Source organism: Morone saxatilis, unplaced genomic scaffold, assembly GCF_004916995.1.
Source record: "Morone saxatilis isolate NCDOM2014 unplaced genomic scaffold, NCSU_SB_2.0 Contig20, whole genome shotgun sequence".
NCBI lineage: Eukaryota > Metazoa > Chordata > Actinopteri > Moronidae > Morone > Morone saxatilis.
The window spans coordinates 22,637,589-22,654,358 of record NW_023339763.1 but is presented as its reverse complement, the minus strand read 5'-3'; the positions used below and the strand labels follow the sequence as shown (position 1 = coordinate 22,654,358).

The 16,770-nt window shown below is 40.1% G+C and overlaps 1 protein-coding gene across 1 annotated transcript in view; it reads left to right on the top strand.

Moving 5' to 3' along the window:
- Window positions 1-2,194: 2,194 nt before the first annotated feature.
- Window positions 2,195-16,770, top strand: part of LOC118331245 (rho GTPase-activating protein 32-like) — a gene marked incomplete at its 5' end in the record, with an annotated part of 44,067 nt that continues 29,491 nt past the window's right edge. The window contains 3 exon segments of the mRNA XM_035666048.1: window positions 2,195-2,300; window positions 6,819-6,913; window positions 7,236-7,320. Of these exon segments, the coding sequence (XP_035521941.1) occupies window positions 2,195-2,300; window positions 6,819-6,913; window positions 7,236-7,320 (286 nt within the window).

The following is a 16,770-nucleotide window of genomic DNA, read 5'->3' as shown; positions in this document are numbered from 1 at the left end:
AAATGGCTGTCTTACTGCGTCCAACCTCGGCAGCGATGGCGCATTGCGAGAGGCCTTGCTGTGCAACTCAACAATCCTGCCACGTTCAAAGTCAGAAAGCTGTTTTGCCTTTGCCATCAGGGGGTCATGATAGTGTGAATGCCTGATAGAAAATGACATGAAAGCCAGATTTTTGCACAGATTTTGACTTTCTAAGGCTATGGTCTTAAACTTTTGATCACCTGATGAACAGCCTATTTGAGTTTAAATGCAGTTTTCAATAAATTGCCTACTCAATTTTTTTTGTCTCTTGCTCCTGTTTCTTCTTTTTGCATTTTGAAGCTCTACTTACAACCTTGTTGCGAAATGCCACTTTTTTTAATGTAATTTTTCTCCTGGTCTTAAGATTTTGTTCAGGAGTGTATTTTCTTCCCATCTGACCAAGTTAATTTCCTTTTTTTATTAATCAGTTTATACTTGAACAACTTTAAACATGACACCTAAAACCGTCAGTAGGGTCCGCTAGCACTAATATCAGTATTACTTTATTAATTTTTTCATCTTTTGAGAACTGCCAGCAAAACTTCCCCTTTGTAACTTTTTGAATCTCCAAGTGTAAAGACTTGAAATAGTTTTGCTGAGAAAAACTGGCATAATTTGACTGAACGTTGAAGTAAGATCAGTGAGCAGTAGTGGAAGAGGGTTTGGGAGAGCGGGGAGGACAGAGAATTGCTTATTACTAAACTTTACTTCCCTACATCTTGACTCAGAGTCCCCAGCCCTAAAGTCCAATTATCTCAATGCAGAGACTTTGTTTCAGTGTTTGCTAGACGCTGTCATCTCGCAGCTGTTACACACTGCTCCATCCTCCCCAAAACACACGATTTTTCCTCATTCTATTTCCTCTGCCGTCTGCTCTAGTTTATTACTCGTATAGATGTAGTAACACTGCTGCGTTCAGGATGATGGATAAAAATCATCCTTGAGATTGTGTGTCTGTGTGTGTGTGTGTGTGTGTGTGGCATATGTACACTCAATTTGTGAAATGCTGCTGTGCAAGTCAGTTTCATTTCCATCCCTGTTCTCCGCGTCTCTCAGCCTCTCTGGAAACAAGGGCAGTCTTTGAACTCGATGAGAAGTCTGTGGAGAGACGTCGCATCAACTTCAAGTTGTTTGTTCTATGAACGCCAGCTCTAATTTACCCTTATCAGATTTTCCAATCTCCCGCCTGGTATCATTTCCTTTGTTGGTCTTTGGATGCTGACCACATTGTGTCCAAAAAAAAAAATCTGCATTTCAAAAATTGTTCACTGTAAACCCGAATTGTCATTACTTGGGTGCAGAATAGTTTTCTGAAAAAATATTAAAATACAAATAGTTAGTAGTTAGTTAGTAGTTCTAAAACTTAAAGATTCACATTTTTCTAAAGAAGAAAAGTCAATTGTAAAATAAACTATCATCATTGGTTTATTTCGAAACTGAAGAGTTTGAGTTTGACTTAAAGCTGAAAACTTTTATAAAGTCGGTTGCTTGGAAAATATGTTCTGTTTCTTTACCAGTGTGTTCTGGTTGCATAAAGTCAACTCTTTAACTTGTAACTTTTTTATGTGTATGGTGGTTTGCTCTTTATACTATGACAGTTTTCCTAAAATGAGATTTTTGTAAAATGTTTAGTTCCCCCTTACATTTAGATCTTTACCATGGTTCCTGCAAACATTGAGTTTCAGGTGTTTGACACATACATTTGAACTTGCTTTGACATCAAGCTAAGTAGAGTTGCAACAATTAAGCGATTAGTCAATCAAAAGAAAATTAATAAAAATTAATTATTATAACATGCTGTAAATTACCACAGACATTCAAATTTATGCAAAAACTCTGAATGTCATTTATTTAGCATTTGGTATGATGTTGTTATATAGACTGACATTGTCTCAGTACCCCCAACTCTGGCTGACTTCAAGCGTCCCTCTTGGTACAAAACAACAAGACGTTGCTTTGGGATCCGGGAAATTGTGATACAATTTATAGACTAAACGATTAATTGATTAAGCAACCAAATAATCACCAGTAAACATAAGCCAGTAATAACAGTAATTGTGAGTTGCAGCCCTAAAGCCACTCCATCAGAGTGGAACTGAAATTAATTTAGTTCTAACTTTGTGTGTGTGTGTGTGTGTGTGTGTGTGTGTGTGTGTGTGTGTGTTGGCTGTAGGGGCCTGAGGCCTGGACGTCACCTGGAGGACGACGATATTGTGCCTGAGTTGGCTCACATCCATCCCAGAGAGAGACCCGACTGGGAGGAAACCATCAGTGCCATGGTGAGACACAAACACACACACACACAAGTCATTGTGATGTTCCCTATTCTATAGACAGTCTCTGTTTTGAATACATCCGGTGCATTCATCAGTGTCCTGCTCTCATCCCGGGTCAACTGAAGCTCCTATCAGTGTTACACTGTCGTTCCTGACATGTCAGATCCATTGATAACACCACACGCCTTGATCAGCTGTTTGCTGCCTGTCACATTCTTATCAGCGTCTGTTTTCAGCCCAGCAGGTTTGATGAGTTCTGTCTCTCTCTCCTATCGAAACTGCGTCTCCTCTGTAACACTATCACACATTCATGATTAATGCAGGTGACTGCTGGCGTCCTAAAGCTACCCTACCCCAAACTCTTTGCATAGATAGCCATCTACCTGCCATCTGTGTACTCCTGTGTCATCTGTTTATCTCTCCACACTGGATTCCATTCACCAGACAGCATCATTCATTATTTCCTTTCCTCCCATCTTTGCTACGGGTCTCGCTTCTTGCATCAACAGCACGGTGAAAATGAGGCCGTCTCCATGGTAACATGCCGAGCCACCCGTGGTCGGCGCGTGGTTGGAGCCCTATCGCAAGTGCTCACTTCGATCGGGCAACAGAGAGAAAGAGAAACAACAATCTCACCAGGCTAATGAATATTGATCACAGAGGCGGGGCTTTTAATGCTGCATGTCTGCTTTTCTTTGTTCAATATTTGATACGAGAGGGACTCTGTACTGGAGTGGCATGCATTATGAATGTCTCCGGTGGTTCAAGGAGGTGATGAGAAGCAACTTAGTGTAAGCTGTCACACCAACGCCCTGTTGCACTGTGTACATAGATCTTATTCTGTTTCGACTGCAGAGCAAGGCAGAAAGAATTCCCATAATCCCTGTAACATACTGATGAAATGAAAAGTAAATAATTATAAATTTGCAATGACAATACAGCGTTTAGATCATGGATTAGGAATGGGCTTGACTGAGTTTTCATCTTAAGCTTTCACATTAATTTACAGCATCAGTCACACAGTCAGAAGAGCATTTGGAATATGCCTGTGGCTGTCGCATACACACACACACGCAGACACGATTTATAAGGATGATTTTTTTCTTGTTACTATACTTGTAGGGATCATTGTCAGAATGCATTCCATAGCCCCTTACCCTAACCTTAACCTTCACAACTAAGTGCCTAACACTAACTTTTATCCTAACCTTAATCTTAACCTAATTGTAACACACACACAGACACACACAAACTTAAATTACTTTCCTGGAGACTTACCATAACCTCTACTAGCCAGACCCTTACTCTTACCCTAACAACTAACCCAAAAAAATATATTTTCCCGTAATGTCTTGTTTTGTCTGACTAACAGTCCAATACCCAAAGATATTCAGTTTATTATAACATAAACAGAAGAAGGGAGCATATCCACTCCAGTGAGAAAGTTTGGCATCTTTGCTTGAAACATTTCTTAAACCATGAATTGATTCTTCTGTCTATCGGCTATATATGAGCAATTAATATGAACTGCTGCTCCTTTGTTGCTTTTTCAGCCTCTTCCAGTTATCACCTCAGATAGAGGGGGTGTAGTCTGTCTCGGCTATCTTTAAAACCACGGCCTCGTCTGCATACCACCTTTACTGTCACTGACCGTCTGGCTGCAGAGTCACAAGCTGAATACAGGAAACTTTCACAGCTCTAGTCCACCTTGACTTTATCTTATTCACACCTCACTTGGCCAGCGGCTCTTTGATGCAGTTCTCCCACAGATCCTTTTTGCTTCATGGAGTTTTTCAATTACTTTCCTGTAGATGTGTTTTGTATCTCTTTATCTTTTTTCCTTCGTTCATTTTTGGTTATTTTGTCTCCCGGGTGTCGTCCAACAACCTGCTTTCAGATAAAATCAGCTTGCACCATAATAGATTCCCTAGGTCCTGTAGCTGTTTAGTTGACCACAGCTGCGTTTGATTTTCACTCTCATTTAAGCTAAATGAAGCAGATGAGTGGCTTTGGTAAGGAATACTAACAACAAGGAGAGAGACTGAGTTTTCACGAAACCCTGTGTGCAGTGGATGTTTTGGCCTGTCGCTGTAACATATGGGCAGTGTATATCATGTCTCAGCATGAACTTAGTTATTTGAGCACGTGATAACCATTTCAACAAACAATAGCAAGAGGTAATTGTTTATCTTGCCAATGTAATGTTAGTAAATTGTAATTTAAAGCAATTCTTGATGCTCAGACTCCTCCATGTGATTAGGGACAGCTTTATGATCTCATGTAGGACAAAATTAAAATGAGCACTGACAAACAGAATTTGTGTTCCAGCAACATAGTGAGAAGGCATTTGCCACCGTAAACAGAGTAATAAATTACAAGAAAGAAGCTGAATGTGCTGCTTTCAAGCAAAGGTCTCTGCAGTTCACATAGCTAGGTGAAGTCTATTTGATTAGAAGTTATATGAAATTATCAACTAGATGTTTCACTAGAACACCTGCAAGTTGGCCAACCGGACTCCATTTACTAAAGATGTAATTTTACCTAGCAGATAATCATAAAACTACTACTACAAACTGGACAGAATCAAATAAAACTTTTTTAGTCTTTCCAGTCTTCCCAGCAATCGCCAACTGTGGTTTGGTCAAAATAAACCCTTAATTTACAGAGTTAGAAGAGAATATTGCTCCGAAACAGACAGACAGGTATTCCTTGAAGACAAATGTTCCCATCAAATGGATGGAATGAATGGATGGATTTAAATTAAATCCTTCAAATTGAATTGGCCAATAGTTCTCTTCAGAGTTGTACCCACAGTTCCCTCACCGTCCTTGTTACTTGTCGTTCAGACTAAAAACAGCCCTGCATTTAAAAAAATGCCAGGGAGTGTTTGGTGGGGGGGTGTCGCTTCAGGTATCCTTGTGAATACAAAATACGATCCAGGAGGTCAGTTTGGAGATCCGCTTATAAGGCGCCAATATCCTACACAGAGGATTATGATATTATGAGGATGAATTTTGCAAGTCTCAAAAGTTAGCAAATATTTTATCTCTCAGTGGAATGATCTTGAGGTAAAGTGTCCCTACGATGACCTATGGCTAATCACCGTTTGTGAGCAAGTGCTGTCCTGTATTATTAAGAAAAGCTCCTGGAAAATCTCCTGGAAAGGTGCCGGAAAAAAGAGTGGTAACCCTGGTTCATGCTTCATAATAATCTACAAGGAATGTACGCTTGCACTTATTTATTTGGTCATTGCAGCACCTTGCCAGATGACATTGCGCTGCGTTCTAGCAAAGGCTGAGCCTTTTTTTTCCTGGAGCCCTCTGTGTTGGCACCCCCCTACTGCTGTAACAGAGTGGCCTCATTCAAGTGAATGAGGATGAGCAGGATGAGAGAGAATTGAATAACTTGGACCTGAACCACATTCTTTGGAAGTGTGGTTAAAAATGTTTGCCAACTGACATCCAAATGCACACTATTGCACTACACTACTAAAATATTGCTTTCCTGGCTGCACGACCCACACTTGAAGAGCTAACAGTCGAGGCAGGTTTAATATGATGGATGAGGTACTTAGTTGCTCCAAATCACATTTGAAGCGATTGGAGGTCCAGATGAGTCATCAAATACATGATACCATTTTAAAGGAAGAGAAAAGAGAGGGGGTTTTATTAGAGATCTTCATTTCCAATCTGATTCCAATACTTGAATTTGGATATCTGCTGATACCCATCTTCAGCCCTTGTGATTTCTCTGTGAGACTTTCACACAACCAGACAGGTACCATAAGTATGACTGCAGTCCCAAAGCAACCAGTCTGCCCCCTCTCTGTACATCCATTCGTCTTTTATCTCCTTTCCTTCTCTCCCTCTCTATACTTGCTGTTCCTTACACACATATAAACAGCAGTCTAAACTCCCCAGATAAGCCAGACAGCGGTCATAAAAACATCAGACTATGGAATCTGGATCTGTACTCGGATCAGTGATCTGAGTCCAATATCTGATAAGTGAATTAAGTCAGTACTGGCACCCAATGATGATATTTGATCAGACTCCCAACTCTTTTGAATATATATTTGGTAAATATCAAAAGATAAGTGGACAGGTTTAATACTTTCAAATGGTTTTATCAGTATACCTCTTGACCTAACTGTCTTTACTTAGCCTCTTCTACATTTGTACACTAACTTGCATCTGTGTCTGACTATATATCATACAGGTTTGATATGAAATTTACTTACTGGCTCGTCTGAATAAAGCTTCCACATAAGGTTGGAGATTACTTAAATCTGTTGAACTCTACACTTCACTATCACATGTACTCACGTTATCACCCAGTTCACAAGCCATTTCACAAAGTGATAGTCAGTGATGTTTCTAATAAAATGACTCTATTATATCTATTATATACTATTATATATATACTATCTATTTGAGAAAAAAAAAAAATATATATATAAATATATGAGTTTATTTGTGCACCAGCTGGATGGCTGATGCTAGCGTGTGTTTGTGTGTTTAGGCAAGGAGCGCAGAGATCCCCGAGCTGAGGACGGAGCCCCTCATGCGCTCCTGCAGCAGCAGCACGGCCAGCATGAAGGTCAAGAATGTCAAGAAGTGAGTAGACACGCACGCGTTCACTTACACACACATATACACACACACCTGCCTCTGCCTGTCTCCTCCACCTCTCTCACATCTCTTCTTCCCTCTGTTCATCTCTATTTATCGCTCTTAACTGGCTGTTTATCGCCTCTGTTTCTTGCTTGAGTTCCTTCCATTCCCCGAGTCTATTTCTGTGTCTTCCTCCTCCTTTCACTCCCTCTGTTTGCACTGCACTCTCCCTCTTATACCAGTCACACACAAACACTCCGAGGTGTTATCATGAGCAGAGGATGAAGTGCCAACCAAACTGTGTGTGTGTGTGTCATGTTTCCAGACTTAGCTTCACCAAGGGCCACTTCCCCAAACTGGCAGAGTGCGCTCACTTCCACTATGAAAACGTGGACTTTGGCACCATTCAGGTAAAGAACTTCTCTCCTTAAAGACTGCACCACATTAATGACTAATCACATATGTCCAAAATGATGAGGAATTCAATCTGGGGCTCGGCTGATGGCCCCCAGAGCAGTGTGTTGTATAAAATTACAGCACCACGGATGCCAATCATGGTGTCCACGAAGCTTTGAACTTCCCAGACTTATGTTCTTTGTAGCTATTCCCCTGCAGTGTTGGGTAAGAAATGGAAAGATGATGTTCATAAAAACAGAAGTATGACTCACATGCCTTTTTCCGATTGACGTCAAGCTGAATTCATCTCTTTCGCTGTTGATGATTGATGATTTGCATTTGTTTGATATCTTCTTGAATACCCAGTTCAGCATGACCTCAATCACTCCAGCTTCACACAGCTCAGCTCACTGAGGTTTGTTGTGTAGAATTGGTTGAAGTCACTTGTAGATCTAACTGCTACTTGTCTACCTGCTGAAAAAAAGAATAAATAGGTAGCTGCTCTAGCCTTTTTTTAGATTGAGCTTATTAATATTGTTAAAGGTTATATACAAATTTCACTGCTGCTAGATGTTGCAGTAGAGCACCAGCATCTAACACCAAAACAACGGGCACTATAGCCCACCAGACTCCATAGACAAAACCAGCAATTTCACCTTGCTGATAATCGTAAAACACACTTCAACAGGCAGGAAACAAAAAAAACTCACCAAAATTGTGTTTGTTGTGTTTCCACTTTCTTTCCAACAATCACCAATGTTTGTTTGGTTGAAATAAAGCCTTAATTCAAAGAGTTAGATGAAAATATTGTCTGATCATTGGGGACAAATCCATCCGTCAAAGTACATCCACTAACAGTGCTTGTTTTTGCCACTGACAGACTCAGATTGTTATACTCAGTGTCTGACAACATTATGGAAAGGATACCTACAGAAACAGCCGTAATATCACATGCCACCAGACTCCATAGACAAAAACAGTATTTTTATCTTGCATATCATTGTAATGTCATTCAAAGCGGACAGAAACCAAAAGAAACTCACAAATACAGATAGTCTTTCCATGGTTCCAACAATCACAAACTCTGGATTGGTCGAAATAAAAATCCAAAATTTACCATCACAAATGACCATTTTCAGTCACACAGAGGGACTCACATGCACTAACGTGTGGCCAGTGGCTTTGTAAATAAAGCACAGAGAGGCTGCGATAGCAACACAGGCCGAGGGAGTGCGACATCATTCTCAGCTTAGGTCACCATGACTCATCATTGCATCTCATTACATAGCAAGTAGTTGTTATATATAATCTTTAAAATTGCACTCTGACATTAAAGTACCTCTCGGGCTTTAACTACCAGTGGACATCTAGTTGTGGAGCTCAGTCCAGGGAACTTTCTGACTTTATTTTATTCGCTCGCCACTTTGCCAGCAGCTCTTCGGTGCAATTTCCTCATAGATCCTTTTTTCATTATAGAGTTTTTCAATTTCTTTCCCATATATTTGTTTTGTATCTCTTTATCTTTTTTTTGAGCAACTTGCAATCTCTTAAAAATTCCCAAACTTTAAAAAAAAAAAACTGCTAAAATGTTTGTGTAGCTTGTAGATTCTTCAAAACAGACTGTGTCTAGGCTGTTATATTGTAGTTTGTCAGAGTATAAAGCTGTGTATAGTAATTGATAGTGGCATACTTTTTTTAAAAAAGACCCAAGAGTTAAATGTGAACCCTACAATTAGAATTAGATTAGAACAATTAAAGGGACATTCCACCAATTTTACATGCTTGACTACTGTACAGCCTGTGAACACAGTTGTATAATATCTTCTGTGGGTCTGGAAGGAAAAAATAGCCCTGATGATGTCATCGGCGTTATCTCAGCGTGGGCGTCAGACTTACATTGTTTAACTGAAAGTCTGCATTACAACCAGCAAGTGTGTATTTAGGAGGGTCTGATGAAATGGACTGCTGAGTTGCAATATGGGAAATGTAGGATCTAGTGTTTTTGGTGCTTGACCCATACTAGGGACTAAAAGCCAGGATATCTAGACCTCTGCTGCTTTGATTTTGACCATTTTGAGTCCACCAGCTGTCTATGAGTGTTCCTTAAATGGGACATAATTGATTTTAGGATTCACAGTGCTATTGGTGCTCTTTTTTGCACAAGGGTTGTAAAGATAGAATTGTTCTGTCTTTTGAGATGATTTTTCTTTCACCAGATCCATTTGCTACCTTTCTCACTCGTCATTATGTTAAGACTCCAGAAGGGGTCAGCAGTCAGCTAAATTTATTCACACGCTGCTGTCGGGAGGGCAGAGCGACAGAGTTTTCTATAAAGCTTAGATCTGCTTCACCTGCAGATTATTTGTTGATGTAACTTAGGTTACACCACAGAATCCATCTATTCACTGTGCATAAAGAAAGCTAATGTGAGCTAATATCAACTGTCTAGTCAGTAGATTGTTCCTCTTTTTGTTATCCCAGCTGTGTGTGCTGGCTGGTCATACTGGCACGGAGCAGCATGACTGTCTCACCCTGCGTGGTTTTCATACTGCTTTCAAGTATCCCTGTCTTTTTGTTTTGCTTGGGTGTTTGCTGCTCTGTGGTTTTAGTATTCAACAGCACAGCCCCTGCCTCGCTCGAGTGAACGGAACCCAGAGCGAAAACTCCCGTCTTCTTTGTTTTGTTAGGGGATTAATTAATCTGTATTTGTTCCCTGTGTCAGTATATTTATGTGTTATATTGTCTCAACCAACATGTTTGCTTGTTTAATGAATCGGTCATAAATGTATTCTGTTTATGTTGCCCAGATGATTCAGACATGATATAAATACTTAAGTATTTTTGATGAATGCAAACATTGCTGCTCAGTTAAGCATTCAGAGAGAGTTTCCTCAAATACATATTTTACGTTCATCATGACTGATGGATGGAGTTTTGTACATTCCCCACATATTCACTCAGTTCAGGATGCACCTGTTACAGCTGTACAGTTATTGTTAATATGTTGTGTTGCCTAGGTTCACCTGAAGAAGTTCAGGAGTATGTTGGTGTTAAAAAGCCACCAGAAGTTCTGCACTCTGCATCAAGCCTCACACATTCTGTGTGCAGTGTACTGGACTGAGGCAGGGTTTTCTTTCATTTCCATAATAAAAAACCTTGCCAAAGGAGAATTTGAGTCATGCGAGGTTTTGTTGTGGAAACATTAGGATTTCATATAGTCACAAAAGGCCAAAGAGGAGTGTGCCTGCATTCAGTGCAGCACTTGCGTGGCACTTTTTTTTTTCTTCTGATACTGGTGTTTCAGACTATTTGCATGGTTCCCTGACAGTTGTTTTGGCAAAGGGGGGTGGTTTTTTTCAGCCGTTTAGGCATTGACATGAATTGGATTAAGATTTTATTATTGAATAAGAAATGATTGTTGTTATAAGGGTTCCACATTTTCTGAAGTGCTGATAAAGAGTTTAGGACAAACTTTTTACACCACCTGAGAAATTTTCAGGAAGCAGCTTTATTCCTTATAAGAAGATGATTTATCGTTGACTGTTGGATCCTGAGCAGAACCTTTTAAATAACCAGAGCTCAACTTTTCTTCCCAATAGACCTTTGACAATAGGATTGTTAATTTGACTACGTGATATGCTGATATTGAAACAAAAAAAAACAAAAAAAAACGTTATTTTAAATTACATTTTAGCAGTCCCATAGTTTACATATTTTCATTCCAAATTTTTCTATATTCTATAATTGATAGTATTATTATAATTACCGGTAGGCCTATATGTTTTTAAATTAATTTATTTCATCAAAAAAATATATATATTTCAGGGATTCCCCTGTGTACCACCAGAGGTGCACGTACCATAGTTTGGAAACCAGTGGGTTCGAGGTTTCCAAATCCTAGCTGTTGCTAATAAACTACTGTTAATGTAACCTGACAAGCAGACTGTCAGACTTCCCCTGTACTCTTACTTTGTGATGGGTCTTTGAGCTCGCTCTGGATATGCAATGTGATCTGTGTGGTAACTGTCACATTTCAGTGCTTTGTGATGTAGAGAGGTATGCATATTTTTCATTCTTACTGAAACTCCAGTCTGAACATTTACATTCATTTATTTCTTGGTTTACCTGCCGCTGCACACTTGTGACAAATAACATACTGTGATCATTCCAGCTCAGCAGAGAATGCCGCTAAATCTGACAGCAGTTCAGCTCCCAGTGGGACTAACTTACGGTGAATGCAGACGTGTTATTTTATGGTGATTTGAGGTAAAGTGTCTAGAAATTACACGTTAAATGAACTATGTGCACTCACTGTGAATCAGCACAGCTACTTTCACTCACACGTGTATATTCGTTATGGCGTGTGAGGACACAGTATAATGCAGGGTCACTGCAGGAATATAAAGAGACAGGATTGCATGTAATTGGGCTGTAAGTGTCAGTAAATTCAGATTCAGACATCTACAAGGATTTTAATCCCAGCTTTAATCTTGTCACATGGTACCAGGCTCAGAATCCAATTCTCAGCTTTTACTGGTTTCTGATGGAGCTCCTTCAGTTCAAATAAAGTCTCCTGATTTCAAGAATACTCAGGCAAACCTGGATAAGCTTAAAAATGTATTAGCCATGGTAGAGCATAGCTTTATGGATGGCGGTGTTGGTCAGTCAGGCCACCACCCTGGTCCAAACTGAAATACACAACAACTATTGGATGGATTGACGTGACATTTTGGACACACATTCATTGTCCCCAGAGGATTAAACCTGCAGACTTTGGTGATCCTCTGACTTTGTGGCCAGTGTGGTTCTAGTTTGAGCTGTAAGGCAGTCCGGAAAGGAGTCAACAACTTCAGGGTGGCTGTACCTCTTAACTTGGACAACAAAAAATATCCAGCCTCTTACTTTTTGTACTGTTTATTTCCATATCAAGTTAATAATCAGTAAAGAGTATTTGAGGCCTCTTGCATGAAAGTTGTATAAGGACAATAGCTGATGGGCTGGTAGTTTCCATTCTCCGCCTCCACCACTATGGATAGAGCCTTTTGAAAGAATCAATGTGATTGATAAGCTGTTGCCATCACACGATAACTGGTCCGGAATCTTCAGGCTGCCAGAACAAGGAGGGCTCAATCTTTGTGCCTGTGGGAGGCAGACTACTTGTAATTTTAAAATTGTAACTGAAATCTTATACAGCCCTTCAGAAACTGTTTCTTCTGCTGATGGAGGGGATTGTACAGTATCACAGTAGTCTTATTAATCTTGTTTCTGCATCAACTGTCATCATTCTTTGTTATTAGATAAAATACAGTTTGTGACAAATGCTCAAGAATGAAAAGGACCACAGCTGTGTGTATATCAACCACAACAAGGCTTTGTTTGATTTAAAAGGTTATGGTAGATTTATTGGTACTGATCAACCTTGTCCCAAACCTTCAGAACACCTTGAATCCTTTGAGCCATGGCTGGAAACACTCCTTAGGGAATGTGTTTGGGTCCATGCTGGCTCAGTAGCATAAGTCATACTGATCTTTCCTCCACTCGATGCTGAAGGTGCTCCTTAGACTGTAAACTGACAATGAGTGGAAGGTAGAGCGTGGCGTTGAGCACCTATACATTAGGGATGTGCATCACTATCACTGAGGCCAATGCCCATCTCAAAGCAACTATATGAAGCAGGTCCCAGTGGGATACGATATGATTCACCCCTATTGTGATGCACTGTGATTCAATGAGTTTTTCAACACAATGTAATTCAACCATTGAAAGTATAGTGGACAGAGTGTTTGGGTGTGTGGGGTGTGTGATGTGTCTTATGGGTAAATGACCCTAATTCTCACTTGAATTGTCTTTCTTTCTTCTTATGCAGCTTGAGAAACAGTTAAGAGATGAGGAATGAATCTTAATATAAAGGAAAAAATTATCATTATGGTTACATTTCTAAATAATAAAGGCATAGGGCCTCTATATAATATTTATAATTAATAACATATATATATTATTAATTATAAATATTGTTTTTATTGATACAAAGATGTTTGAAACAATACATCCTGAGTTCATGCCAAATTTGTATCCAATGTACTTTTTTAATTAAACGATCACATCTTCTGTATGTCTTACCATCCTTACCGTACATTCACCAATATATGACAGCCCGAACTGCCACAGTCTGTAGCACTGCCACAAGGCTGGATACATCCACAGATCCATACTGAATTCTGACTCTGTAATGAGATTTTTCAATTTTCATCCTAAGAGCAGTGTTCACAAGCACCTTTCTGCCATCGCCGTCGTACTGAGCTGTTATTTGCGGGACTCCTGGTAGCTGGAATGCCTCTGGCCTTTCTCCTCTGACCTGGCGCACTGACAAGGTGTTTTGGCTCATAGAACTGCTGTGGACTGCATGTTTTATTGACGTCTTATTTTTTGGTTTACTGGATCGTACTCTGTATTGTATAAAAATTGCCTGGGGGCACACATTTATGATATTATGGACCCACTGTGGCTGGCAACAAAAAAAACAATGTTACATTCAAAGTTACTTAAGTTGCACTTTGAAATGTGTACTTCAACAGTAAAAGGACTCGTTGACCCTGTCCACATGCTGTTTATATTGAGTTGCAGCCGCACAGTTTGTTGTTGAAAGGAAATGGCTGTTTGCCTTAACAAGCATGTGTATTTAATAAAGTAGCCACTTTCTTAAAACCTCATTTCTTCTTCCTTTTAACAGGATTGTTTTTCAGTACATACTCTATATCTATACTGTTCTCATCCAGGCAGTTTGACACTGGACTGTCCATGGCTTCTGCCCTACTTGATGTCTCTCTTGAATGGCCTCCAGCTCCCCTCTTTTCCACTCCATTCCCCTCAGCCCTCTCCCAGCCCTGCAGGCCAGTGACTACATGATACAGTCTGCATCCAGACACCAGGAAAACAACTTTATTGACTTCAGCACTACTGTCCCACTGTGCCAGTCCATATGGTTTATCTACAACCTAGCATTTTGTCCCGCCTTGTCGCACACTGAGCTTCCAGCTCCTGTACATTTTACTATTAATGGAGAGTTCAAAACCATACAAGCTGGGAGCCATCCAAAAACTGTCCCAGTTTTCAACTGCTGTTGGGTGTACAATGATTAACAGCATTTAAAGTTATTCAGAGATTGTTAAAGGGGAAGTCCACTCAAATGTGTGTTTTGGTTCTTGTTCCTTGACTGTGATGTTAGAGTTAGATTCTGTGTGCTTACCCTAAAGCGTTGGGCTGTAGCTTGGGGGTTGTTGTAGGTACAGGTGTAATGGATAATATTTTCAGCACTTTACCTCAGTCAGACTGGCCTTTTTAATGAGAAACTGAAGCTAGCATGCTCTCTTCAAAGCCACCAGACTCCATTGACAAAAACAGTAATTTTATCTCGCTGAACACAGGAGCTGCTATTTTTGACTTTGGTGTTTTAGTGCATTAGTTTGGAACTAATGTTAGTTGCTGTGGATCTACCGCTGCCTCGATCTTTCTAGTTCAGAAAATAATACTTTTCATATATATGTTAGTAAAAGGTTTCATGTTCAACCAGTATAGCTTTCCGATGGTATCATCAACCTGATTTCCACCATCTTTCCTTTTTCCTGCCTTTTGTTTGTTTTCGGGGCTTCCACTGTAAACATCCCTTTAACAAAAAAGCTCTCTCTCCTCATACAAACAGCCAGAGGACAGACATTTAATGGCTGTGCACGCTGGAAATATTATGCACAACTGAAACTGTTATGAATAGTATTTAGAACAGAGAAGGGAGGCGTGTCCCTCCTTGGACAATAATCACGGCCAATCAGTCTGACTTTAACAGCTGTGAAGAGGTTCCCCCTCTCATCTCGACACAGTTATAAAAGCTGTGATTTTAGTGTGCGGGTGAATGAGAGCAGTGGGCTTGCATGTATGCGTGCGGTCGTGTGTGATGAAGATTGACGCCTCTCTCGGCCAGTCTTTAGGCCAGCTCACTGTGCGTGTTGCCGTACGTCTGATGTGTCTCAGCTGCTTCTACCTTCAGACTGTGACGTGACAGAAACCGTCTGGAGGGGGCAAGGGGGGGGAGGGATCTGCTCATCATTTTGTCTCTGCTCTTAACCATCCGTCCATCCATCTATCCATCCCTCCTTCACTTGCCTGCAATCCGCCCTGCTAGCTGAGCATCGTGACACAATATGCTCCTACTGCCCACTCACCCCCTTCGCTCACAAAGGACCAACAGAAATGCATAGAGATGAATTCCCTCCCCCAGTGGGACCCTATCCATCAACTGCAGCACTACACTGAAGACCGCACCGGGCAGCGTTGTCCTTTAAAGGCACAGGGTTGACTAACAGCCGAATCCAGAGATTATTAGTGACAATAATTTGCTTTTTTATTCAAGGAGTTTGCTATAAAAATCAACATGAGATTGGTTGTAACTGGCACTGTATAATTGTCATTCTGGACAAAGCAAACTCAGGGCCATGGCCCACAAAGATATGTTGTCAAACTCAGTGATTCAGAGGACCTCGCTCCACTCCTTGTGAGCAGAGGATGATGTAACGGTTAGACTCATTCCGCCCTTGTTAGAGGAAACAAAAGACCAGCCAGAGTGCACATGCACACACACACACCGACACACATACACACGTTACACATAACCTCCTTCTCTGTTTCTCATGGTTGGTATTGAGGACAACAGGAAGGGTTGCGAATGGGGTTGTTTTCATAGAATGCACATTATAAAGTGGTATAAAATCCACTCAGGATGTTTAAGGATATGATTCAGTATGTAGCTTAAATGACAGTGTTCGCATTTTTGTCAATACTTATAATAAAATTTAAGTCTGTTTCATTATCACACATTATTAGTATAAATATTGGTAAATTAAATCCAGTAGAGAAATTAACTAGACTGTGAGATTGACCTAGCATTAGTTTGTGAGGCTTTAAATCCCAAATTACATACCAATCTGCCTACTGTGTCAAAATAAATGTAATTTATGTAAAACTGTATGTCTAGAAATTGAATATTTTGCCAACATTTTCGACTTGTGATCCTTCAGAACAAAGCAAATTCCATATGACTTCTCTTTCAAGATTGTAGTATTAACAAAAAGATAAAAGCCCCTATAAACACCCGTCTATTAGCTTTATGCTCATCCTCATGCTTTGAATGTTTAGCTTAGTCTGATGTGTTTTTAGTGTTTTTATTATTTTATGTTGTTTTTATGTAAAGCGTCTTTGAGTATCCAAAAAAGCGCAAATAAAATGTATTATTATTATTATTATTATTATTATTATTAATAACTTGTATTCCAGTTCGTCCCATAGTAGCTCAGACTAATTCATTATTGGCTCCTTATCAAGCCTTATGTTCACACTGTACCAACATACATAAGGGCCAAGATGGTGACGACCAGACGACCACACTGAGCTTCACAATGGCTCTTCACAAACCT